Source organism: Haliaeetus albicilla, chromosome 10, assembly GCF_947461875.1.
Source record: "Haliaeetus albicilla chromosome 10, bHalAlb1.1, whole genome shotgun sequence".
In the NCBI taxonomy this organism is placed as follows: Eukaryota; Metazoa; Chordata; class Aves; order Accipitriformes; family Accipitridae; genus Haliaeetus; species Haliaeetus albicilla.
Window position 1 is genome coordinate 18,411,548 of NC_091492.1, and position 27,592 is coordinate 18,439,139.

At 35.8% G+C, this 27,592-nt stretch overlaps 1 protein-coding gene across 4 annotated transcripts in view; it reads left to right on the forward strand.

The window, feature by feature from the left end:
* FTO (FTO alpha-ketoglutarate dependent dioxygenase) overlaps nucleotides 1-27,592 on the forward strand; it is a 263,361-nt gene that overhangs the window by 67,686 nt on the left and 168,083 nt on the right. For 3 of the 4 annotated variants that reach the window (XM_069793680.1, XM_069793681.1, XM_069793679.1), the window contains 3 exons: nucleotides 5,494-5,573; nucleotides 7,407-7,550; nucleotides 14,836-14,955. In XM_069793680.1, the coding sequence (XP_069649781.1) occupies nucleotides 5,494-5,573; nucleotides 7,407-7,550; nucleotides 14,836-14,955 (344 nt within the window). The remainder of the gene's footprint in view (nucleotides 1-5,493; nucleotides 5,574-7,406; nucleotides 7,551-14,835; nucleotides 14,956-27,592) is intronic. The other variant, XM_069793682.1, reaches the window with a different exon arrangement.

A 27,592-nucleotide genomic window follows, 5' to 3' on the forward strand; every position in this document is an offset into this window, starting at 1 on the left:
TTTTTCTTGAGTCCACATTTAATCCAAATGCTGTATTCCTTGATTATTAAGACTTCGAACCCCAGAAACATATTTGTCATTACCAAACTTTGATCATGAAATTTGGCAAATCCCGGACGTCCTTTTTTTTTTTTTTTTTTTTGTTCAGCCTTTTAATTAATTCTGTGTTTTGTTTGTGCACACTTGTTTTAAAACTAAAAATATTTATTAATTAGGGACAGATCATCTCTCTAGCTTTCAGTTATGAAAATAGTATTCCATTGCCCCATAATTTCTTGGGGAAGGAGACATAACTTCCTGGTGCTTTTTGTTGACATACCTACAATAAAATCAGTTTGGTTAGGTTTTCTCCTGTTGAAGCATTGTGTGCGGTTGGATTCGAGTAGAATTGGAAATGGTGGAAAAACATTTTTGTGCTTTTGAAAAAGGCACTTGTAATATGGTTAAAAAGAAAATTCTTTATTTGTTTAAGGTAGTTAAGAAAACTAATAGCACAAGTCCATTTCACTTTTTTTTTGTAGATATTTGTAGTGTTTAGAATATCAAAGCTTTTGCCGGTGCTTTAAAACCCACTGTACCTTTTATCTGCTTCGTGAAATAGATGACAAAAAGACAACTGTCAAAAAAGTTCAGGAAGAACACTTGAAAGAAGATAGAAATGATGATATAAATCCCTGTTGCTAATTCTGTTAGCATTTTCCATTGTGGTTTGTGTTTTCCTGGGAAGTTCTTTACCTAGAAGTAATAAGTTTTGGGCCTGTAGTCCCTACTCCTTTCAGTAAGGATTGGCTAAGAATTAATTTCCTTTCTTTCTACCTTGTATTTGTTGTTGTTTTAATAGTCTGTAGTGACATGGGTATGCAGTCATTGTTTCTCTCTGAGGGCTTTGGCTCCTCACCTCACTGGTGCTCTGATAATTAGTTAAGTAGTAGAATTAGTCAAGTATATGTATGTTAGTTAAGTGTATATACATACACATATCCATTAGTCCATTCTTCTAACAAAGGCTAAGCAAACAGAGGGCTTTCGGTGTTTCTGCTGTTGGTGCCCAGGTAATTCAGCTGTCTAGAAGAAAGCATACAGTGAGGTGGGGACAGAGCAGGGACAGGGACTGAGAAGAACAGTATCAGAGAGAAAAGAGTGGAACTGGCAGTAGTTTCAAGCAGTGGAGAGGACTGTGCTGAGATTCTGTGCTGGGAGGGATGTATCTGAGAAAAGAACAGGACGGCAGAAGTCTGTGCAGGGGAGGGACAGAAAGATCTATGACATCAACTTGCTCCCACCATTTAAAATAGAATATGCAGCATCCAAATTCCAAAATGTACTGCTGTCTGTAAATAGCAGGAAAATCACTGAGAAGCTTGTCTGGTAAGGGGGTCCACATGGACAATAATAGTCTGCATCTGATAGTAGAAAGGTGGTCAGGTGTTAAAACAATAGCATTAGTTTTAAGCACTGTAAGCCTGCTTCTCTTGAAGAATTTCCATGCAAACATTGGCAAGTCCCTTAACCTCTCCTTACCCTTAGGTTTTTCTGTGTCAGTTATCAACTTTACAGAGGCCTTGCATGGATACATGTATTAAAGCACCCAAGTACCTTGGATAGTTTCGTGGTGTTTGGATTTTAGTTTTTGGCTGTGGTTTGGGTTTTTTTTTTGTTTTGTTTTGTTTTTTCTTTTTCCTGCAGGTGTGAGGAATAGGGATTAGTATTAAACAAAAACTCCATTTTGTAACTATGTTTTGCACAAGGTGTGTTATCTGAAGTTTCTGTAGCTGGAAATTCTATTTTATTTCAAATAATTTTATGCATTTGCAACTAATCGGATCATCTGCTAAACTTCCTTGTGATTTCTTAGTACTTCATCTGTAAAGTCAAAATCTGATCTCCAAATTATTTAAACAGACTTCGGGTTGATAGTTTTGTTTTTCAAGGTGGCTTTGGCCACCTGTACACAATCATACATGTGATTAATTTCTTTTAATAAATCTTGCCTCAGCTATAGCAGTCCTACAATGGGATCTGACCATAAGGTGGCAGATGATTCATTGGGAGTAGCAGGCAGAAAGTGGTAGAAATAGAAGAATAAACCAATCCATTTAAAGGAAATACAGATTTTGCTATATACCTGTATGTAGGAAATAGTGTCCTTGTTTCTTAGGTGGTCCACCTCAGACAGAAAAACGAAGTTATTTTTTCCAGCATTCAAACACCAAGTGTCTGTTACGAACCAAGTTGTGTTCCTTTGAATACAAACAAGCCTTTTACAATATTGTCAGTAGTTTGGGGAAACAGATTTAGGTATTATGCTGCCTGAAGTGCAAGTGATTATCCACACTTGCACAGTGACTGGTGGCACAACGGTATCCTGTTAATACCGGTAAATACGTATAGCTTTAATGTGTGTGATTAGGCTTTGATTGAGAAAATTCTCTTTGATCAGGATAGCACTCTAGTATGTATTGAACTTCATTGGTTTTTCTTGATTGTTTTCTAGAATTACTATTTTAAATTTGGGTAATTTGTAGTGTTTTAAAATTTATAAACAAGTGAAAAGCCTGATCAAACTTCAGAAAAATAGTCTGTGCAAGTGACAGCATTTTTCACAGGCATGGGAAAGCTTTGGGAGAGGAACAGTCACATAAGCAGAAAATTGTAGTCCAATTCTCAAAAACCTCTTTCTTACCTAGCAGTTAGTTAAATGACATATGCATCTTGTAAGCATCTATATGGAAGGCAGGACTATTTTAAGGAGAAGAGATTGTGTGGCCGTTCTTGAAACTGTACTAAATACATTGCTAAGTTGCTGTTAATGGTGATTTACAATAAAAAGCCACTTCTCATATGCGTTAGACAGTTCACATGTTTTGTGGCATTTTGTTTTTATAATATATACTGAATTGAGATGTCCCTGCCATAGTTGTCCTGAATTTGTGGCAGGATAAGGGCCCACTGTTTTGTGGCAGAAAAGATGCCATGTTGGCTCTTACCTCACCACAGATTCAGAACTGTCTGACAAATAACTTCTCTGTATGCAGTTTTCCAAAGCAGGACTGATATATATGTTCCTACTTTTATATGCATGTATTTTATGTGATGCTTAATACTGGAGAAGCTGTGTTTTGTTTTTCCAAACCTCACCGATCAGTGTTTAGTCATGTAAAACTGATGTTAACTCCATATGTATTATATTTTACCTAAAACCACGAGAGGACTGTGGTAGTTTTGACATGGGTGTCCAAGGAAGGTAACAGTTTTGGTTGGACTCTAAAACCAAAACAGTAATCTGGACGTAGTGTTCTGTATCTGAATAAAACCTTTTGCTGCCAAATGGACAATGGCCAATTTGACAAAGAATGCTTTTTCTTTTCAATTAATATATTTTTGGAAGAAAAAGAAAAGCAAATCTCTACTGTAATCTTTTAAGATCTAGAATGTATTTTTCAAATTTCTGTTGAGACCTGTGATCCGTGAAGCTTCAACTATTTTTGTACGATTACAGTTTTAGATGAATTATAAACTCTTAAGTTAAAATTACAGGCATCTTTCTAAGAGTCATAAAGGATTAGAGACATCAATTTCAAGGGCGAGCTCTACAATGGAAGATTTGCCAAAGGTTTGAATAAAGATGCAAATCAAAATGTAGTACTTTTAATGCTGTTTGCTACATAAAACACACCACAATGAACGGGCACTGAATGGGGTGGTGGAAGTGTTTAGGTTTGTTTTCTGTTGCAATTCTTCTTGAAAGTGATTGTGATACTTAAATATTGCAATGTCCAGAGATAATACTGTTCTGTGGTCCTTGCAAGACTTGGCTGTATGCAATTTAACTCTCATATGTTTAGGTAGGAAATCACTTTTTCCTGTGTTCTTTTTTTTGTTTCGGAGTGTTTTTTCAAGCTTTTCAACTTTACCTACCTGCAGACCTTGTCCAAATAGAAAATAAGCCTCTCATCTAAACTTTCTCAGTCGGAATTCAATCCTGTTTCATAACACTTGTCTGCCTATTCCTTATATAAATTGTTTTTCTAGTTTTTATTTTTTTTTTTTTTTCAAGTTTATGATGCTATCTGCTGTCTTGGGTATGAACTTTAGTAGTTGCTTATAAAATTCATAAAAAGATGACACTGTTCTTACAACTAGGATAAATTCAGTCATTTTTCTGAATTCTTATTCATTAGACTTTCTCAGTTTTAAAGTTGCAGACTTGTTGCAAGGTAAAGTAAAAGTTTTAGAGCATATCTTTTTTCAGTAGTAAAGAGAATACCATTAAACCTCACACACTGTGTTCTTTTCAATCTGATAGTCTGTTATTATGGTCAGAAGAGCGTTTTCAAAAATTAGTAGGAATTTGGGACACCAGGTTTCAGGTACGCAAATATTGATCTCTTAAAGAGAAATTATATTTATGTGATGGAAGGATGAAGCTTGATAATTTCTCATCATGCTGTATTAAGATGACTGAAGCTAAATTCCCTGAAAGAATAGGTATTGTTGAAAATACAGACTCCAAGTTAACTAGCTTGTAGGTCTCTATTCCTGTCTTCTAATTTTGTCTATGATGTTTTTTTGCTTGGTGACACTCCAGGTCACCTAGTTTTGTATGGTTTTTTTAGTCTCTTTCTGCTAACTTACAAAACTATAACCCAGGAGTGATTTTACAGATTTTTCTGAATGTCTTACTAAGGTTGAGAGGGCAACATAATTTTAACACCAAAACTGTTTGAATTGAAAGCACTTCATGAATGGTTTTCAGCATAACAGTGATTTAGTCTGAACTTTTCCAGAAGAATATGTTTCCTCTAAAAAGTTCTAGTTTGTCAGGATTCAAGCATTCTTCAGTTATGATAACTTTGAAACTCTGATGGCAACCAAGTAGGTTCCATCTACAGGGTTTGTGGGGTCGTTGTTTGACAGTTCGTGAACTCAAGTCCATGACAGCCCTCTGGCAGGCTACAAGAAAGTCACCAAGGAAATACTTTGGAGACAGGTCTTTGAGCAGATTGTGCTTTCTAGGTTCCCAGTTTCTTGGCTCTGAGGTGAAGGGAAAACTTCAGATAAGTTTCAGATAAAAAGATGAAATAATATGTCTTTGTCTTTCTTCTTTCTTTGTTTCTTTTTTCAAGAAATGTCAGTACAGTATTGTTTAGTGATTTTTAAGAAGCGAGTAGTCTGTTATTTATAATGATCCTTGACTTTGAAAGAATTAATTTGTTTAGTTGAACTTTTCCCACAAGAGGTGGGAAAATGCCACTTCTAAACTGTATAAACTGGGAGAAAACTAATATGAATAGAGATCTTGGTAACACTAGGACAGTGAATAGTTATCATGCTCTACTAAACATTAGAGCTCTATGAAGATAGTACTATCTGTCTTAATTCTCTTTTTTTCTTTAAATGCTTAGTGTCATGTCTTTAATTCATGTCCAGCCAGAATATGTTTTATTAAGTATAATTTTTCACTGTACTTAAGGTTTTCTAATCTGTCCCTAGATGATCTCAATATGACACATCAGCACTGTGTTCTGGCTGGTTTTTCACCTCGATTCAGCTCAACTCACAGAGTGGCAGATGTAAGTATCAAAAATGGTTTGCTATATGGTCATTCTTAAAACTAATATTTTGATACCCTGTATGTAGCATCATGCTGTCTTATCCAGAACTGTGGTCACAGTTATGCTTGTGACTCAAACTTGAACAACTGCTATTTGTTTATTTTTTGATTGAGGTACATTGTTTCTGTATTGGTAGTTTGTCCAAACTCAGAGTTAGGCATATGAGATATGAATTAAGAATGTGCTACACCACACCTCATGGATTACTGATGAAATGTAGAAACAACTGTATTTTTACCTGAAATGTTTTAAAACTTCTTTGCTGTGTTCATATCCCAGTCCTAGTTGAAAGGCAATATTCATGATAAGATAGAAATACTCAAAACCTGTCAGCAGTGTCCACTGGCAAAAATGGCCTTTAGGGGTTCAGAACAACTAAGAGCAGTCGTAAGTATGCTTTAAATTGGATCCTTCTGTGCATCTGAGGATTGAAGAAGCAGAAAAATAATACAGAGTCTGTTGTCTCAGAGTCATTCTGAGGTAACAAGGCTTCACCCTGGTATTCTCAAGTGCTAAGACACTTTTTTTTTTTAACTAGACCTCTCCTCCCTATTCCTTTACATGGTGTTATCAGTAGCTTTATTTATGTAGTATTCTAATGGAAAAGCATATAAAAAAAATAAGACAACTGTATTGTAAAAAGATATTTTAAGAAATTGCAATTACCACTTCCTTCTTTCAGCAAGGCAATATATACCACTATTGAGGCAAGAGAGATACATGTATCCCTATACTTCTTTTTTTTCCCCCATTACTCTTCCTAATTTGTGCAGGAGTGGAAATAAAGCAATAGCACTGACCATGGACATATACATACATATAAGCTGTAATATTAAAAATGTGCCTTTATTTCCCAAACAAATATACACTCTGCTTGCTTGAACTGGGCTTTAACATAAAGCTTTGACATAAAGTTCAAGTACACTGTACCTTTTAACACAAATTATTCTGTATTTTTCATCTCTAATTTTAAGAGTGCTTTGACCTACTGCTCCTGTCTCTATGTTACTTTTGCAGGAAAATGCACACTTATTTTTACGGTATGAAAAGCTTCTCTATTAAGTGATTATGTTTTGGTTTTGTGAACTGTTGTGACTTCAAGTTGTGCAGTATGGATATTTTTTTTACAAAGAATGTGAGACCAGAGGGTCCTTATTCAAGATTATTCCTGGAAATTTAACTAAAGGTACAGATATTTAATTGAAAATAATTAAAAGATGTAGATGTCTTCTTTCTTTTGTTTCAAAAGGATTTTTACAGATTTCCCTCTAATTTTGAAGGAAATTTAATGAAACAAAACAGAATGAGCAGAAGTACAAAATTGTTTTGTTCATATTCTCTATACCTCGTAAGCAAACAGCTCTCTCAGACTGGATATGGAACTCCATTTTAGTGTTACTATGACCCCATATAACTGGGCAAATAAAACTAACTGATTCTGAAATACCATCAAAAACTGCCTGGGAAGCAGTGGAAGGTATACTCATGTTTTTGTGTGCCATATTTGTAAAGTAAATTTAGAAGGAATTCTTTTCTTTGTCCTTTCAATCTGTGCCGTACAGGTTGGCTAGATGTTTGATGGATTAGACTTCTGCATAATTTATGTCAATAATTATACAGACAATCCAGCAGGCATTACGCTTTTTTTAAAAGATCATGAAATACAGTTACAGAAATACATACCTTCTTCTCCTTTACTTTGATTATTCAGAAGCAAATACTTCAGTATATTTGAGGAATACCTATGTTCTGAAGTGGCTATATATACATTTTTTTATTGTATTTTTACAGTGTTCAAGAGGAACATTGGAATACATATTTGGACAATGTGAACTGGCACTCCAGAATTTACAGACTGATTCTGAATCAATGGCTTTATCTTTGAAATCACTGGAAACTGCAGTTGTAAAGCAAGTAGAAGAAATACATAATGAGGTGAGATGATCTGCACTGATAATACTTCAGCCAGGTTCTGAGAGGTGCAGTCTGCTCATGGAGTTAATGGCAATTAAGTGTGTTCAGTTGCTCACTAGGCATTGCTCTGTATAAGTTTGAAATGTGTTTTTTATGACTTTTTTTACTTGGGTACAGTAATTGAGATTAACTTGGATTGATTCTTTCATTCCTGTGAAGTTTTAATTGTTCCATCTTAAGATCCCTCTGCTGGTAGAGTAAAAGAGTAGTTTCAGTAATATTACACGAAGTCTGATAGTGTGGTGGACAAACCAAACTACTATAGCGCTTCTCTAAGAAAAAGGGAGAGAGAAAAAAAATGAGAGTGAAAGAGCAGGTAAAATTTTTCAGTTGTTAATCAGATGTTGAACCAGGTTTTTACAGAATGCCAGGTGTGACACAAGTGTGCATACATGCTTTAAAGTATATTCTGAAGAAAATACAGTGGAAATAGTTGTGAGGAACATATTTAAGCAGGTCTTTCTGTGCTACAAAATATGCAAGTGTAACAATGCACTTCCGCAGGATTCCACTGAAGCTGGCAGTGCTTTCTTGCTTGAAGTACAGACCTGGAGTGTTAACAAACACATTGATTTGACAAATGAACTGAAAATATCAGATGGTATTTTGGGAAACTGTGGAAACAGGTAATTTTTTCTGTGGTGTAAAAGTAGGCAGTATCATAAAAAATGTAATTTGGCTTAATCTGCGTTAGTGGGTAGAGTCGGGAATATCTGACAATGGACTAGGTCTTCTTACAATGATAATATTTCTGAAGATGGTAAATTTAGTACTTTTCTTTCTTTCTTTCTTTTTTTAAAGTTACAGAAAATGTAGTCAAGGCTATGCATTAGGAGTTTAAAATGACAGATGTTTTAGCTGCTCTGGAGAGCTGTCCTACCTAAAACAAAGCTTTAAACTGTTCCTAACTGTAAAGCACTGATCATCATCTCTCTTTAAAAACAGCTCTAGCAACCAGTTAATACAAACTTCTGAACCACTTTTTGCTTAAGTATCAGTGGTTTTTTACAACACATCAATATTCAGAAATTTTGAAGGACCTGTGCTGTAATTCTACTAAGATAAGTATGGTCACTGTTAGAAGCCATATAGTACATAGGTAATTTTCACTCAAATTAGAATTTGTGTAAACTGTTTAAATTGATATCTGCTGAGGAATATAATAATATGTATTGCTACTAAAACTTTGTAGAACGCATTTTTATCTGTATTGTGTTTACAGTTGGTAAAATTGCATATAGTGATGGCAAAAGGTTTGCACCCTTGACTTTTAGCAAAATGGCTGCTAGAGCAATTTAAAGAAGTCTGATGCATGCAGGGTTTTACAAAACATTAATCAGGCTCAGTTCATAAAACTATACGCATATGTGGTTTGCACAGCTAGGGCCACATGCACAGCTGGTGTAAATTTGCACGGGTCCTTTAACATCAAAGACATGTGCCGTTTACATCAGGTGAGAGACTAGCCCCTGGTGTTTGCAGTCACCTGAATAATTTTGCTATATGACATACAGGGATGTTTCCTGTTAACGCATATGGGATATACTGTAACAGAAATCATTGTTTAACTTGTACATATTGTGCACTTAGACTTAGTAGACACATTGGATCTATATTTCATTTGAAAAGAGAATACCCACTCCCTGTTTGTTTTTTTTTTTTTTTTTTTTTGTCCCAAGGTCACCTCTTCACTTGAAGGATAAATTCCATATGTTGAAGTGCTACTTAGATTTCATTTATTTGCTGCACAAGTAGACAAAATTGCTAGTGGCTTATCACTGTGGTAAATGCACATTTCTTTTTTGAACGTCACTGAAGTGAAAACGTACAAATCTGTGAGGCTAATGCAACTTTTTTTTACATATAAAAGCTTCCTACCTTCTTTTACTCACTGTATGATAAATCTTTATATTTTCAGGCACTAATACAGGTTTTAGGTTCACATTTTCTTAGGCAGGTGAAGAACAAGAACATGTTTTGTTTCTTTAAAGAAACTGTTTACTGATGAAAATGAGTTTTTCATTTGGTTGGTGTGGTCTGGATTTGGTGACTCTTGTTTTTCCTTAGTTTGTTAGTATTTAAATACAAAAGACAAAATTGCACAAAAAGCCAAACATAGAATTAATGAAGAACTGCCACCCAATTTTGCTTGTGTATTTTTGTCCGATATACAGCTTTCTGTGCTAGTTCTAAACCTCCCTGTGAATTTTTTCCTACTCCTCTGGACCAGACATCATGAGCTTGAAATTAGGTAGTATTCTCATCTGCAGTGGTGGTGATACAGTTGTATTTTATTTTCAGATATTATCATAGCTGAACTTCTTTGCAGGGTTTAACTCAGATAACTAGATGCAGCCATAGTTCTAGATTTTTTTACCTTCCTGAAATGCTACGGGTTTGTTTTTCTTACCCCTCTTGCTGGCACCTCTGAAGTAGTCATCAGAGACTGTTAACTGGAACAGTACAATCAGAGTACCATCAGGCTATGTGTGACTAAGCTAAAATATAGTAGTTTAGCACAGATTCACAGTCTGTGCTGAAATTAACTGCTCTGCCAAATGAGGCCTGGATGAATTATCTGTGTCTGCTAGAGGGAAAAAGCCTAAGAGCAAGTCTGAAAGAATGAGGTATGATTCTGTGCCTTCACTTTCGTATTCCTGGACAGGAAAATTGACTTGCTGTGCTGATAAAGTGGGTTTGAACTGAAGATCTGAAGCATAGGTGGAGACTTAGTTTTTTCCATTTTTTTTGGTGGGCAGAGAAACCTCTAAAAGAGGTATGGGTGAGTATCTGGGGGATGTCTTTACTGATGTTAGATTTCCCAGAGTTCATTTGTCGGAGCCCTGTCTTGGATGTCTTGACAGAGGTATTCCTGCCAAAAAAGTGAGACGCTAACCTGAGGAGGTTTTCAGCATCTATATTGGGCAGCCAAGTATAAGTTTAATATTTCTTAAGACATAGCTTTGTTGTCATGGTCTCCCTCACTAAAACAGCCTTCAAAGGAATATCTGAGTAATTGCGAGGTATGTGCTGTTTGTTAGATGTGTGAGTCACTTCACTCCCAGTATGTACTTTGTAGTTGTAAGTAAAGATAACCTTAATTAAGGGTGTTCATGTGCTGCTTCTGAGTAGCTTATGGGCTTGAAGTCTGAACAAATACTTAAACGGTAGGGTATCCAGTGAACAGGGTGTAGCAAGGTGGACAGAAGTAATTACCTGGACAGCTGTGAAATACAATAGCCTAACAATGCATGCATAGTGTTAGAGATTGAAGTTACCCCTTTAAGCAATGAGATTGCTGTTTGGCCAGTAATAATTTATCCTGAAATGAATGATCTTGCAGAGTTCACCAAATGTGAAACTCTTGCCCCTACTGAATCACACTTGGCTTTCCAAAATATGCACAGCTGCTGGGTATGTCCCAAACAGAGCTACAGGGGACCTGGGGAAACCCATTGGCAAGTAAATGCTTTTTAAAGTAATAAAACAGTGCTAGACAGATGATGTAAATGCTCATACATATAAAAATAAATCTGCAGAAAAGTTCATTGCCAGCCTATTTTTCACATTTCAAAGAAAATTTGTTTTCCTCGCTCTGAGTAATGCAAAATCTGGTAATAGTTCATATTGTGTGAGGTGGTTTCAAGGCTTCTTTATTTGCCAACACCAAACTAATAATTGGATATTCTCTGTGAAGTAAAACACTAGAGGAAGTTTTTTTTATCATCTACGGATTGTGTTGAAAACGTAGCAGGTTTCAAAGTAAGTACTTAAGTTTGCAAAGGTAGGGTTTTGTCCTCATCAGGGTTTTTACTTAGCCATGATTATCAAATCCTGATTATCATGATTAAAACTTGAGACTGAATTGGTTGCTCTTTTGCTTGTGAGGTACAGTGACTTTTGCCTACAGCAAATCTATTTTTATGGCAGCAGTAGATAAATTTAAGTGTGGTGAATGTACAGGGATGTAGAAAAGCCTAGGCTAGCTAAGTTGAAGGTATATGGTGTTAGACACTGAGGTCACTGCTGAGAAAGGGTAGCAGTGTGCACAGCCAAAGGAAGGTTAATATGTTTTAGCACATCACAGTGAGCTGACAGCATGGTTGGTGGCTGGCTAGTACGGCAGAGAGAAAATATAGATCACCTACATGTGTGGCATTTAATAACCAATACTTTTGAATAATTGACTGAGGAGCACTGCCTCACAAAATGTCAAATGCTACTGTTGGCCTTTTACTACCCAGTATTGACTATAACCTAAAATTGGCCTTTAATCATTGTTTAAAGGACAACTTGAAAATATGTTGGTTAGACATATGAGGTCTGATTCTGAGCTTACTTGCACAGATGTAAGTTGTAAGTGAAAATTAATTAGGAGATGAAAATTGTTCCTCAAACACTCAGCATATATATTTTTATATGTTAAGCTTTGTCCTGTTCGGTCACATAAAATGCTTTCTAATGATAACTAAAGTTAGCTCTGATACATGCGAGTCTCCAAATTAAAACTCTGTTACAAAATCCTCAGCATGAGCTGTTAACCTGAGACTTTTGTCACAGAAGATGAATGTTCTGTAACTTCAGTTCCACTAAGGCTAGAATTGAGTTTTTTGTCTCTCTCCAGTATTTACTGTTGTGGCTTTTTTCCTGGTACGGCTCCTCCTGTTTGTGGAAGGAGGCAAGCCAATAGAGTGCCTTCCTGCTACAGGAAAAGATATTCCTGAAGAGAGTTCAATGAAAACAGGAAGACATATAGCTTTTAAGAGAGCTTCGAAAGCAGAGGGCATGTGTTTTTGTTAAACTATGTGCTTAGTAATGGATGTGGTGTAAAAAGTGTTCATGTGTTAAAAATACCAAACAAACTTAGCATAACTGGAATCTCTGGAGATTTTAGCAAAACTAAGTGTTTATGCTTGCATGTATCTAAAACAAGGACAGAGTGATAGAGAAATCTTGTCACCATTGCCTCATGGAGGTGATGGGGTTGGTTTTTTTCCAGAATCAACAGTTACCTGTTTAGAGGTGATAGTTCAGAGCAGTCACTTGTCAAGCAGCTTGATGGCTAAGTTGGTGGGTGAAACATTGTTTTTCTCCCCAACCTCCATTTTATTAACTCAGTTTAGAGCTAAACTGAGACATTGTGAGATGAATGTGGACCTGAGTTTGGGAGCCCTAGGAAATGGTAGTCGACATCGTTAAACAACCACATACTGCAATTTGGTACACTGACCTCTGATGAGACCAGCTAATCCTGCAGAAAATTAACTAGCCTGTTGCTAAACTTTACCTCTTGCACCTGAAAAGCAGCTCTTCCTTGTCAAGTTGTATACTCTGTATAGGATCAAGATACATTTAAAATTTGGCCAAGATGTCAGACTTGAATTAGACAGAAATTATATAGATTAATGTAACAAATCAATATGACTAGTCAAAAATCAGATTGACTGAAATATGATGAGCCATATTGTAACATTGATTTTAATTTAAAAAAAAAAATTTCATTGATTAATGGCTTCATGTGATTCATTTCATGAAACATGTTTGGCAGACATCATGTGTTACAGCCCTTTTGTGGTAGAGGCCAGCAAAACCAAAAAGAAGTGGGGGAAGAAAAAAAGTATCTAGTCCTTGAAACTGTAGTTGAACTGTCGATATGCTCAGCCTTCCCAAAACTGTGTATACGGATTTTTTAACAAACCATACTTGATCCTTCATACCTTGTTAATACGGTAGAGGAAGCTAACTTTCCTTCAGCTTTTTTTAGGATGGATGTCATCAGACTTCTGTGCTAAAAAGTCACTAGGCTAGCAGTCAGGTTTTTTTGAAAATATTTTAAGATCTATGTCTGCCAACTAATCATGTTGTTATATTTTACCAACAAAGTTGCTTTAATGTTCTTTTTATACACTTCAAATTTTTAAGTATCTTTTATTATAGTCTTTAACATGTATTGACCAAACATTTAGTTAATGTTAACTGGAACACTTTCAGATTTCTGCAGCCATTCTGTTCACCCTTGCAGGAAAGAAAGCATTAGGTGACAGCTTTGGGCAGTTTTCTTTATTCTTTCACCTTGGCAGGTTGTCTTTATTTGCATTATCGGAGCTGAGCAGGTATAAACAAAAACTTCTTTGTGGTACAAATAATGATTAAAGGAGCTTTGAACTCGGTGTGAAACATAACTACCACAACAAAGATAAATACAGAATTCCGAAGAGCAGAACTATGGATTACTATTAAAGGAAAAAAGGCTCACTGGAAATTAGGATAAATGGAATTATTTTGCTTAAAGAATATTTGATGAGTTATATATTTATACTATGTTTTAGTAAGCTAATATTTCTCTTGTCTTAACATTGATGGGCCATCCACATATGACATTTTTAAAAAAAAAACACAAAAGTAAAGTATTACATCACTTGCTGTGTTTCATATTCCAAATAAAAGTATTAGCTTGCTCCTGATGGAATTTTTATTGCTTCAGTGGGGAATTTGTTTTCTTCTTAAAGTACGGTTTCCACACAAGCTTTGTCCTGGAAAAAACCTGTTACTTCAGATGCCCCAAAAAGCTGAAACCTGCTTTTTTCACCCCGGGGATGTGCGGATTGTGAGTTAGCAGGTTTTGCTGTGACGGCAGACCCAGCAGAGGGAGCAGGAGCAGCTGTGGGACACCCCTTCTGCCCTGCACCCCTGCCTGAGCAGAGCAATTGCCCGTCCCAGATGGAGATCCAGTCAATCCCAAAGTTACTGGTAGCCTATCTGTAACCAGATTGTTTGGTAAAGTATGAGCAACTCTGATTCTTTGTAATGCTACACTCTCATTCTGTAGCAATTGACTAGGTTGCATTCTAGCAATTTTATTACTGCAAGTTTTTTCAATCTTTTTTATATGACTGAAATATTTTGAAATCCACAACGTTAATCAAAATAAGCCAGAATTTGTCCGTATTTGGCTGGATTGTGAGTAAACCTGAAGTTTTAGTATTCTTTGTACACATACCACATGTAAAGAAAAAAGTTGGGTTTTGCACCTCTCTAGATTTGAAGGGAGTAGCTCAGGTCCCAAATTCATGTGGAATAGAAATAAAATAAACAGCTAGGTGTAAGGGTGCATTTAGAAATGAGTACTTTGGTAACCTCCTTTTCTAGAGGATTGTTCAGGTATAGCTGGATTCATGCAATACCTTATTCCTGCCCCAAATAAGGAACATACATGTTTATGCTACTGTACGTTTTTACCTTGCAGGTTGAATTTGAGTGGCTTAGGCAGTTTTGGTTTCAAGGCAAGCGGTATTTGAAGTGCACTGATTGGTGGCTTAAGCCTATGGCTAAATTGGAAGAATTTTGGAGGCAAATGGAGGTTATGGTAAGTGCTAGTTTTATAGTCTAAAGCCTCTAGAGCTTAATTCTGAGAGCACTCACAATTAAGTTTTTAATTGTGCTGTAGTAATGGGTTTTAAACTTTATTCAGAACATATGAAAACTAGAATCAATGTCAGCCTTCACTGCCTCCTCTTAGTTTTCTCCCCAGTAGCCAGAAGAAATGTGAACAAAATAAGATCCAAAAAACCAAGATTTTACTTACTTCCTGACTTTGCTTGTTTTTAAAGTTTGACAGCCTCATAAGATGACAGTCATATATATTACATCACACTGATTGGTACCTGAAACTCTGCATTGTCAACTTTTTCGTACAACACCAAGATGGGCAACTCTGCCAATGACAACAATGGTGAATGTATCTGAGGAAGGTTGAGAGTAAAATCTGATGATCTGGAGGTACAACTATCTGTCTGTAGTCTACCTGCACACTTAACACCATAGCTAGAACCAACAAGAGGAGATTAGTTTCTTGAATAATTGTAGTGATGCTGGTTCCTGTATACTTGAAAGTACATCCCTGCTTTCCTTGAAAAAGGACTCAGTGACAAGCACTGTTAGCCTGCTTGTTGTTGCTGTCCAAGTAAAGAATGAGTTGGGACGCTTTGCTAGTGTAAGGGTTTGATACATCTGTGAGCATGCCTGCTTCTAGATCTGTACACAGAAGGAACTGTATTGACAAATGTGCCTTACTCATATCCTTATGTCTGCCTTAGAAGCTGCTTCTCAGTCATTTCTGCTGGTCACAGCATAAGCCTTAATTTGCTCGTAGTTGACTTGGAAAAGTTTGTAATGTAACTGAGGATGCTGAATATGATTGGTAGTAGAGGTGGTTTTGAATCTTTGGAGGTACAGTGCGACAAGAATATGGTCTTGAGTTTTGGGGGAAATGTGACTCACTAACCAGCTCAAACATATTGTAAACTTTTCCAGCAATGGCTGGTTTCAGACTTGGAAAATAAGTGTGGAAAAGTGGAACTTTCATTTTTGAAATCAGTTGCCACAAGGAATCAGTGAACATTAAACTTTCCTACAAAAGGAGGGAAGTTATAAATAACTTGTTTATGTGGGGTTTATTCCTCATTTTTTGTGTTCTTATGTGCTCACATTCTTGAATGACCTTTGTAATTTTAAAAAAATCTTTTGTTTTGTTTTTCTTTCAAGTGACAACTTACTTTCTTGTAACACAGGCTTAGATGAGGTAGAGACAAGAATGTTTGATTGTTATTTTATATCCATTGTGTGTTGAGAACATGGAAAACTAGCAAACTCAGGAATTCTCAAGGGTTAGGTTTTCTGCAGTTGGTGTGACATTACCATGTGTGTCTAATTAGAAACATGGTGGCGTCAGTGTATCTCCTTTCAACAGGCCTCAGGATGATATTTATCAGCAAACTGAAGGTTGGGCCAAGACAGAAGCTGCTTCTAATTTAAATTTTAAAAATTGCTTTAATGTTTTATGACTTATAACATATTAATCACAATTAATTTCAGCTATTGAAGGAGACAGAAGAGAATGTTAATTGAGAATGTCTGTTTCGTTGAGTCTCTAAGTAAATTTGATGCTTACTGTATTTGGGACTTGGAGGTAGGTGGGGTTTTTTGGATTTAACCTACGTTTTGTCCTTTAGTGTTTCACAAAATGACGGTAGGGGGCAATGTTGAGCCGCAGTTTTAATGCCAACAACAGGCACTGACTTAATGAGAATACATAGAAATGTAGCATTAACATCAAGAATTATCCCTGTTGCTTCAAGTTAGCTGTAATCTCTAAGATTCCATAACACAGGAAATCAATTGTGGGTTAACAAATTCAACAGCAATTTAACATAAAAAGTGTAGTGTTTTGGTGCATGCTTAGCTTCCACAGCATTAAGTTGAATCAAAAAGGTATTTCTGAAGGTACCCAGTAGTCTACAGTAGACGTGTTTTCTCCAAATTTATAATTTTAGCTGAATGATTCTTAAAAAAAAAAAAGTGTCAAAATGCTAAAAGTAAAAATGTCTTAGAATTGTTGGTCTTGTCTCAGAAGAATATTGTTCCTTAAAAGAAAATACTTAAGCAACGTATTTTTCTTTTGTGTGAGCTGACCAACTCTTGATGTACATTCTTTTATATATGTGTCTAGAGTGATACAAAAGTCAGTCTTGTGCCTTTTTTTTCCCCTTGTTTAGTAAAGCAGTTATAAAGAAGAAAAGAAAGTTTCCAAAATAATTTCTGATTCTGCTAATTGTAATTACTCCAATGTCACAGCAGAGTACAGTACTGCAGGAAGTTTAACCCAGTGTCGTCAAACCTTTGGGCATTATTTAATATTTTTGTACATTATAGCAAGCACACAATTTTATCATAATGTTTATTCCTGGCATTTCTTTCCCTGAGGATAGTTTTACTTAGAGCTTGCTCTTGTGATGTAAATGTTAAACCTTTCATTTGAATGACATTCTGATAAAACATCACATTTCCCACAATATTACCTCATGAATTTATGAACCATTAAATCCAAAGCAGTTCAACCGATCTTCTTCTCTTTTTCCCCCTCCCTTGAAAATACAAAGGCTATTCAAATGTTTGAGGGTTGTTTTTTTTTAAAAGTCATCCAAGATTAACACGTTATCATCTGCAACATCAGGATAAATGCTTGCTGAATTCAAAGGGAGAGTTACCATTTGAAAAAAAGACTGTACAAGCTTTGCTTTCTGGGTAAAGAGAAGTCTGAAAAGCTGAAATCTCATGTGATGCAAGGAAGTCTTGCTGTAGCTGTTCTGAGATTCAGTGGAGAGACAATTTGTCTCTCAGGGTCTGATATCATGCAAACCTTGCAATCTGACATTTATTTTAGCTATGAAAATCTTTTAACACCATGCCAAATCAGTAAGAACTGCAGAAGTCCTACAGTCTTTTTTTGTTTATTTTGTTTTAGGCTGATTCACATTTGAATAAGTAAAATGTAAATCAATGAAATGGTTTTTGTTTGTGGAACGAAAAATAAACATATGTGATTATACTTAACTATTGAATCTTTGAAGACTTTTTTAACATATCTAGTGGTCCTTTTAAGAAAAATAATAAAATAAATGAAGATGCTAGTAGTGCTATATGGTGTGAATTGTATTTCCTGCTTTGACAGTCCATTTAGCAATGTAGCAATGTATTTATATGGCAGTTGGCCTTAATAACCTTTATTGACTTTAGTGGGTAAGAGCCGAGACTGGGATTATTAAAATGTATCAGTGTCACTGCAGTATAGAATCACAACATATATAATTATGTTAGGTAGGCTAGGCTCCATTTAATGCCACGTATTTATGCAGGAATTTGGCAAGATGAAAAAAATTGTAGAACTAAAATGTAGAAAAGAGTATGGCTGATTTGGAGTTATATACAACGTAACTGTTTGCCTACAATAAAGGGTCTACTTAAAGGAATGAAACATAGATCTTAAAGAACTAAGTTTTAATGATATAACTGAAACACAAGTAATTGTTACACCATTTGTTTCACTTTTTGGCATCCTAAAATACAGCTGATGATAATGAAACACAGCACACCTTTTAATTTATAAATGTAGTGTAAAAGCAAAAGTGTGCACATTCTGTGTAGTTATAATGAGCAAAGTGGCATTTCACGCAAACTGGTATCTTTCTGTACAACTTTCACCTTGATTAGTAAAAGTTAAAAACTGTATTTGCTAGTCATGTTTTATTACTGTTATTCTCAACAGCATGCTTTTATCACTTTATACAACTAAATTGAAATCAGAGAGCAAAGCTATTCTCTTGTAAAATTATTTTTCTTTCCTTTTTGAGGTCTATTTCCTTATTTGCTACTATTGCTACATATGAAGTATGTCATAGTTTCAGCTATAAGCCACTACTTCAGGGGCTTACAGCCTGACAGTTAGAATTGAGTCTAGGCTGAAACTTGAGCTACAAAATCTCAGCCCAGGGCCATATTTTTTTTTTTCCTTTTCCAAATTAAAACAATGGTTTAAATATGTATTTAAATCAGGGTATTTGAGTTCCAGAATAACCGTGAAAAGCTATAAGATAAAATATGCTTTTAAAAGGAATCCTAGCTTTTGTAGACTTTGGCACTTTAAACAGCTAACCAATTATATTTAAAAAAAAAAAAAAGATAATGGGATCACAAACAGGCTGGTTGGTTGTTTAGCTTTTTTCAGAAAATGCAGAGCAACTTAACTGATATTTGAATTGGTTTGACCTTGTCAGCGAAAATTCAAGAAATTCTGAGGTATTATTTTAATTTCTTTTCTAGCTTTCTTGTTGTGCTTACATATTGCAGTGTCATACTCCTCTATTGGAGGGCCATGCAGTGATGGGTGATCGTGTTTGCCTAATGAGCTGTGAAATGTAGGCACAACATGGCAGCTCAAAGACCCAAATTTTAGCCATATTTCTTGTCTTTTGGGGCTCTTCTTATCTGTTTAGGCCAGACCCTTTAAATAAATGTATTTTTGGCAGGTTATGTTTTATGTATACTAGGAGTCAGATGTTTCTGGAAATGTACCTTTTATCTTCAACAGCAATAACAACAACAAAACCTGATCCTGAAGACTTCTTTTTCTTTTTTCTTTTTTTCTTTTTTTGGCACTAATTTCCTTGACCCCAGTATTTTTAGCTGTCAGAAATGGGAAAAAGGATTCAGCATTGTGTGTAGTAGAATCACGACCAATCTTAAAAAAAAAAAAAAAAAAAAGTCAAGTTGTATTGCACATCTTTCAGAAAAAATATTTACAATTCTGAGGGAATTCAGACTTAAGCTTCCAAAACAAAGTGTGTGCTGAAAGCACAAAGGACTGTGTTTATGATTCTCTTTGAAGTGTTTTTGCAACAGGATAAGGAAAATTTTAGAAACTGTCTGATAGTGTTCAGGGTAAATACTTAAACCCCTTTAGAGAATTTCACACACAGATACTGTGCAGCAGAAAAAAGGATACTTATGTTTCCTAAAGCTGCTACAGCCTACAGCTTTGTACTTAAAGACAGAGGTGTTGAATAGAATTCTACTGAGGATACATCCAGTGACAATATCTACAGGAACATCAGAGCAAACCAGTGGATAGCACTTTCTATTTTTAACCCTTATGTGAGCTGGTTGAGATCTAAGCTGTGTTGATATGAACCACTATAACATTTCTGTTATAACCTGGAATTGTCAAAAGGGCAGTCTTCCAACTCATACAGCACACTGTGAGAATTATGCTGAAAACATTAAGGTTACCATGTAAACTGGCATAAGCCAGGAAAAGTTTAGGACAATTTATGTCCTATAGGAAAGTGAGATGTGTTTCTGACAGCACAAATGGAAGGACCATGGGTGGCTTGTGCAGCTGTGCATGTCGTGTGGCCGGTAGTGTGTGCTGCACCAGATGGTGCAAAGGAGGTGGGCATGCTGTCCCATTTTTGTGTTCCCTTCTAGGTGGATTTGCACCTGAGTTACGAGTTTGACATTCATACGTGTTCTTGTGTACACAACTGTATCTTGGTGAGCTTCGGTTTTGGGTGACTAGAATTCTGTTGTCTTGTGCTTAACTCTTACCGTAATACGTAATAGGGCTTCTTTCTGTTGTTTTCACTGTGTTTTTGTACTATAGGATGTATACGATTGTGTGTAGTATATACATGTACTTGCATGTAAAATGTGATGAGCTCTGTGTTAGTATTTAAAACATAAATACATATAACACACAATCAGCAGAAATCAAAATTGTGCATATAGGTTATGCCCCAATCTTGTCTTTGAATTGTGTAGATGGATCTCTGTCTGAGCTGAGCACTGTGGTTTAAACAGGATTCTCCATCACATGTAAAAGTTTTCTCATAGTGGATAGACTATCAGAGCTGGTGCATAGTGTGACTGTAGGTGTATGTACATGCTTCTACACACAAATACATACACAGGTATGTTGGGGTTTTTAACTGTGATGATCTAATTAATTTCTTTATGTAACTTCTGAATCATATAAAGTTATATCTAGAGAAAAGGTATTCATAGGGAGTGAGCACTGGGGGCAAGCGCTTGCACTTCTTGGCAGCAGGAACAACGTGGGAGAAGAGTTTAGAGAGCGTTAGAATATATTTGGTAGTAATGCAAGTCACCCCGTGTGTGGCAGAGAGGGAAGAGCTCAGATTGTAGTTCCTGCTGCATCCCTGTGAATCCAGTGTCAGTACTGGAAGGATATGTTAGAACCTGGTTTTGCCCTTTTATTGTTAATGGGAGCTATGTGACTGATTTCAGTGAAAGCAGAATCAGTATGATGGGGCTATTGTAGATTGTATAAAATTGTGTGCTGTTTCCACCATTTTTTCCTCAGAATGTTAGATGGACATACTGGAATAACGAAAGATCTTTTTATCAACAGTGTATTTATCAAGGCTTATTTGCTGTGGAAATAGTGTAGTAGTATTGTGCTATTGTTTTACTAGTCCAATTATTCTTTGCCAAGCCTTTTGTGTTCTTAGAAATCCATTTCCTAGTAGAAAAACTGAATAAAAGACCATTATTGAACACTGAGAATAACACTTCATGAAAAGGAATTTTTCTGTGTTTTTGAAATTTGTGTATCTATATGTTATATAAAACTTGGTTAATTATTAACTATAGTTAAAGTGGTTTCTAGTTCTCATTTATGCAGTCATAGGAGTGATCAGATATAGAGCCTACGCATTTGTACATTTGTGTGTGTATGCTTATGCACATGCTACATAGATACAAAAAACAGATTTGGTTTGGTGTTGAAACTGAATTACAGTGGTTTGGCAGGAATAATTTTTACTGATTGCTACAAAGTAGGGGAAGTTGTGATTTCAAATGAAAGTGAAAGTAAATGGCAGTGTGACTAAAATGTCACCATCTACATTGCTGTAATTTTTTTTTTGTTTTTGTAGAGTACAACTAGGATTGCTAAACATGGTTTTATTGCTATTGTATTTTAGTGGCTATGTAACCACTATAAAATAGAATACAGCTGTTTTACTTTCCAAATGGCTTTTGTAAGCGAAGGAGGTGACTTCTTCCAAAAAGCTGCCATTGTTGCATTGATACTTTTTCTTTCCTATCTGATCGTCAGTCCTTCTAATTCCTAACAAGATCAAGGGTGAATAGTATTTTTGCAATCTATTTTTTAACAGTTGCTTAATCTTTGATCAAATTTATAGCTTTCATTTTATATATAAGGAAATAAAAATTTGCTTCAGTACTTGCCATGGAAAGCATTATGGTCTGATGGATTAGATGCTAATTCTTTCACTGACCCTCTGTTTAACTTGTGCAAGTAGCTTAAATGTGGTTTTCAAAATCAGTGTGGAGATCAGAATGTTGAGGTCTTACTTTGGTTTTAGATTGCAAACTATTTCTGATCTTAAATTCCTCATCAATAAAATGAGGCCATGATTTTTACTGTAACTGAAAAAGAGTTACTTACTGGCTATGTCCTAGGGAGCAAACATTCTGCAGTTGAAGGAACCTAACAAATTTCTGCTTCCCCCCTACTGTGAAATTGTAGAATTTGGGCCACATCTAAGGTTTTTTAATGTGGGTTTTATTTTTGGTTTGGTTGGGGTTTTTTTCAGAGGGGCAGGTTCTGTCAATCTAAGTATAACAGAAGGAGCTTACTGTGTTGTGGCTGACCCCAATTGTCTCCTCGCAGTTCCCAGTTGTAGCTCTGAGGAGCTTTTGAGTGAATCTTTTTTGCACTTTTCATTTCTTACTACACATGCTTCTGCTTAATAATACTGAAGCTGTAGATATAATGTTTACTATTCTGCAGTAAGAAAATAATTACTGGCTTTTCTTGAATGTCTCTAGTTAACAACAGGTTTTGGCAGTTCTCCTTGAACTGCTGGAGAATCTGAACTCTATATAATTCTCACAGCAGAGACTGTAATATAAAGTTTAAGTGTAGCAAATCTTGTAGATTATTCCTGTAAAATAATGTGATTGTTTATCGCAATCAGACTAATGGCATCTCTTTTCCTAGGACTCATTTTGAATTTCTGTAATACAATAGAATGATTAAGGGAATGGTGAGAACAGGCCAGATTCTTGCTTATGAATAGGAATGGCATCAGTGGAGCTATGTTCAAGATGAATATGACTTCATGCTTAGCATGCACTGTTCTGCAAAGTGCACTCTTAATAGCTGGGAATAGTGCATCAGTTCATGTTGTCTAGCTGCCTAGGAATCAATATAATTGTGTAATAAACCGAAGTGATTATTTTATTTTTATGTGTGTGTGTATATACACATGCATATTTACACTGCTAATAATTATATTTTAGCTTGATCTTCAAGCTGTGTGCCACATACTAATGGATTAAAGCTTCACTAGCTAGCTAGGTCAATTGATTTGTCAATGTTGTGGTGGGAGTCAGCTTGGGTAAGTGAATTATAAGACTTTCCTTGTAATTCAGACACATGGCAGAGTAAGTTTACTCATTGGCATCCTTTACTGATTGTTTTCCTATTCTGTCCAATGTCAAGCTGCCATTTTACGAAATAGGAGTTTCTGTGCTGAAATCATTTGCAGTAGTGGAACCACTGAATTCACTCCTTTGCTCAAAACTAATGATTGGTTATGTTGTTGACGGAAGATTTAGATGGAAATTATTTTAAGATTAGCCTGTACAAACCAATTTATGCTGATGCTGTGTAGTACCAAGTACACAAAGGTTGTACTTCCCAGAATTTCTTGAGGTGATAGAGTATATGAAAATCTTTCAGCAGCTAAGCTTTATATTTCTGTCTCCTCTTACCAGGAAGAGGAAGGAGCACCAAGGTATTACATGTACTATGGGAATACATCCATCCCCAAGGAAGCAGGGATGAAGTAACACAAAATTAATTCTATATTGTGTTTATGTAGGTGCTCAATGCAAAGGCCAATACAAGTCCTGGCTGTATCTTAGTCTGAAATGTTATGATGCTTTTAAAAGGATTAAAAAAAAATATAATTAGGATTATTAGTATTTCTCACCTTTTTTTTTTTTTTTCCTCTTCTCCTCTAAGTGGTATCTTCATTAATGCAACCTTACAGTGACTGACTTTGCCTCTCAGAGGAATGACAGCAGAGAAAGGAGAGGTTACCAGGCAATTATAGTTTTATAGTCGAGGCTTTTCAGACCATTATTCCATTACTGATCTTTTATTTGCTTTCATGTAGGACACACTTGATACACGTGTTTATAAAACATGTATATATTCATGGGTCAGTTCTACTGGCGGTCATTATGCTAAAGGAATTGTGAATTTACAGCATCAAAACTTACATATCTACTGCGGAGGGTAAAAGATGGGTAAGACAACAGATGAATCAGTCTTGAAAACTCAGAAAATTTGCAAAAATATTGAATAAAACAAAAAAAGTCCCACTGGTTTCTTTAAGAAATCCTACTATTAAAAACTGGGATACAGGACTGTTTTCTCAACTTTTTTCTTTGCTTTTCATCTTCTACATTTTCTTGTTAAATGTAAAATACTGTAATTGAATCACAGCATTAGTTGGCTTTTTCCAACAAAACAGCAGATTTAGGCTCTTTGCTGTTAGTTTCAAAAGTAATAGAGAGAGAGCACGAAGACAAAAATTGAGCACATAGTGTATAATCCCAAAGGAATAAACTGACTTCTACTAGACAAGCTGAAAGCTGATTAAAATATTTCTCATCCTTTGGGTATGCAACAGCTTTTGATGATGGAGAGTGTATTAATATTCAGCTTAGCTGCTTGTCGACACTTCAGACAGGTCCCAGGAAAGACTGATACTGACCAGGTTTTCTCACTCTGCCAGAAATCTTTATGAGACACAGAGCAGCAACCTTGTACCGACAAAAGCCAAGATAAGAATAATGCTATTTAGCTATGTCTTTATTTTAGAAATTGCTTTTAGACATTTTGAAAGGATTGAAAATTTTAAAGAATTCTTTTAATGATATAAACTCATTTAGATACAACAAAGGAGAAAGATTAATCTTAATTGTTTTAAAATAAGGCTGCCATAATCTATTCAATTTTAAATCCATTTGTCTGAGTGTTTTGTAAACATACAAAGAGCCAGGTAATAATATCAGTGACTGAGATTTTCAGAGAGAGTGTTCCTACTGCAATTATTTTATAACAGTCAGATCTGAAGTGTTGGGGTAATGTTCTCTTAACTTCATCTATTCCGTTGCAATGTAATACCTACCTTCCAGACAAGAATGAGATGTAAACAGCTGCTTTATCAGCTGATACTTCTTCTGTTCTTTTGTTGGCATGCTGACATATGGGGTGTTTGCTTTTTCCTCTTCTGCAGTGACTAAATATATACAGTATCTCTGGAAAACATGTCATACGCTGTGATGGCTCCAGGGCTAAATACTTCCTGTAATAGGTGAAAGAGCATGGCTTAATCAGCTTAGTTAACTTAATTAAGTTGTGCTTTTTCTCATGGTGCAGCCTTAAAGTGTATTTCATTTAGAAACTGTATTTCATAGTTGTGTCATAAGCAATGACACAAGGTTGAAGAAATCCTGTGGGGTTTTGTAGTGGGCTTGAGAAAGGTGAAATTTGCTAGTTATTCTGCAATGTGAAGAAGTGAATTAGAGTATGTCTTTTTACTGAAGATTTGAAGGAGAAATTCTGGTGCAGTTTAGATTGTAAAGGCTTTTCAAACTGAGTCTACTTTTCTTTTTTTCCCCCATCTAATTTTAACATCTTTATACATGAGAAGAGCTGTCCATGTTCATCCCAACCTCACCTTGCCTGCTTGCAGTTGTGTTACCAGATTCTGTGACACTACCTTCATTTATCATTCTTTGGAAGAAGGTAAATTAGTGTGGTGTGATTGTGAGGTTGTGCATCTTTTCTCCCCTGATCTCTCGGTCTCAGCAGAAAACACGATTACAAATTAAAGTAATTTGAACTGACTTGTTCTTCCTTGAGATGAGTTGCTCTTTTTGTTCTTCAAGAGGTACTCCACATTAAAGAAAAGGTCTGATTTTCCTCTTGTGGAAACGTTGGGATCCTGGTCCTAGTGGAACCCTCCTGTCTGGGAGGTTAGAGAAGATTGATTAGCAAGGCACAGGCACAGTTGGAAACAGTAAGTGCTGAGCGAGTTCTCCTTCCCATCTCATTTGGTTCATCTAGTATATTAATGTTTATTTATTTACTCACCTTTTACAGGTTTTTGAAAGAGTAAAGGGGGGGGGGGGCAGGCAAGCAGGACAGCAGACTGCAGGTTGCAGTTGGCCAAAGAGAGAGTGGCAGTAGGTGCCAGTAGCCAGTGAAAACATGGGAAAGAGGGTTTAGGAGCCATTCTGTTGACAGAATAACAGGACCAAAGGCAATATGAGTGAGGACTCCTGGGACAGGAGTTTTGAAGTGCTGTAGTGGTTGGAAAACTTGAAATTAGATGTGTAGGTGGAATGGACCTTTGGGTACAGTGGGAATAGAAAACAAGCTTGGCAGGGAAAGCTTCAAGAAAGAGCAGGAAAGGATGGCAAAGGCTCTCAGGCAAAAAGGCATGGTGTGGTTTGAAAGAAAATAGGGTAGGGGAAGCTTTGCAATGGGGGCAGCAGTTACGGAGAAGATGACAGAAGATAAGGTAGCTGTGTGTCCCCTTCAAAGCAGAATATTGTGTGTAGAGATTTCTTTGATTTTTTTTTTTCATCCCTTTAAAAAAGTTTGTGCTTTGATAGAAATTTCTTTATTGATGCTTTTGTGTGGTAATAATACTACATTTAATATGCTACTGGGTTATACTACAGAACCAAATAAGGGAGAAATAGTCCTTGTCTAAGCAAAAAATAATTACATCGAATGCAGAAAGTTACTTAAAGTATGTTAAAAAAAGTGTCTGATTTTAATGCAACAAACATAAAATTACCACCCCCAAAAAATCAGGGAGATAAGTGCATAGATTTTTAACAATTTAAAAAATGCGTATAACGTTCAAAATGTGTCAATTATTTGTGTGCTTATATACATAAACACATGGGCATGTGTACATATATATATACACACATGTGTACACATAGAGGGAAAGAGGTTTATCTGTTTAAGTACTGAGCTGTTCTCCATAATGCTTGAAGTTGCAGAATCTTACTGAACTGATACAGTATGTTAGTTTCCCATCTTAGTACCTCTCACTGCTTGGGCATAATTCTATGGTAGACTTCAGTGTTTCTTGATTATATGGGGTGTTATAATTTCCTGATGACTGGTTATGTTATTTATAATGCAGAGGGTGTTAATCCTTTGGTGATTAACACTCTGTTTGAATTACCAGAGGTCAAAGGTACATTCTTTTATTTGGGGTCTTTTTTTTGCAGTGTTTCTTACTTTGATTTTTTTTTTTTTTTTTTACTAAAAGTTTTGTGTTTTCTGTTTTATCTGAAAATTACTTTGAGGTAATTTCGGGTGGGGAGAGGAGCATCCTTCTTCCTTAGGGGCCCAAGTCTGAAGCTGTAGTCGTTAGAACATCAATTCTCTTTGCAATGAATAGGTCCTCCAGAAATCCTCCATTTAAAAATAGTAAAAAATCTTTTAACTGAAAGAAGTGTAGTCAAAAGTACATGGAAGAAGGCATTCCCTACTTAGCCTCTAAGAGAGTAGATACCTACCT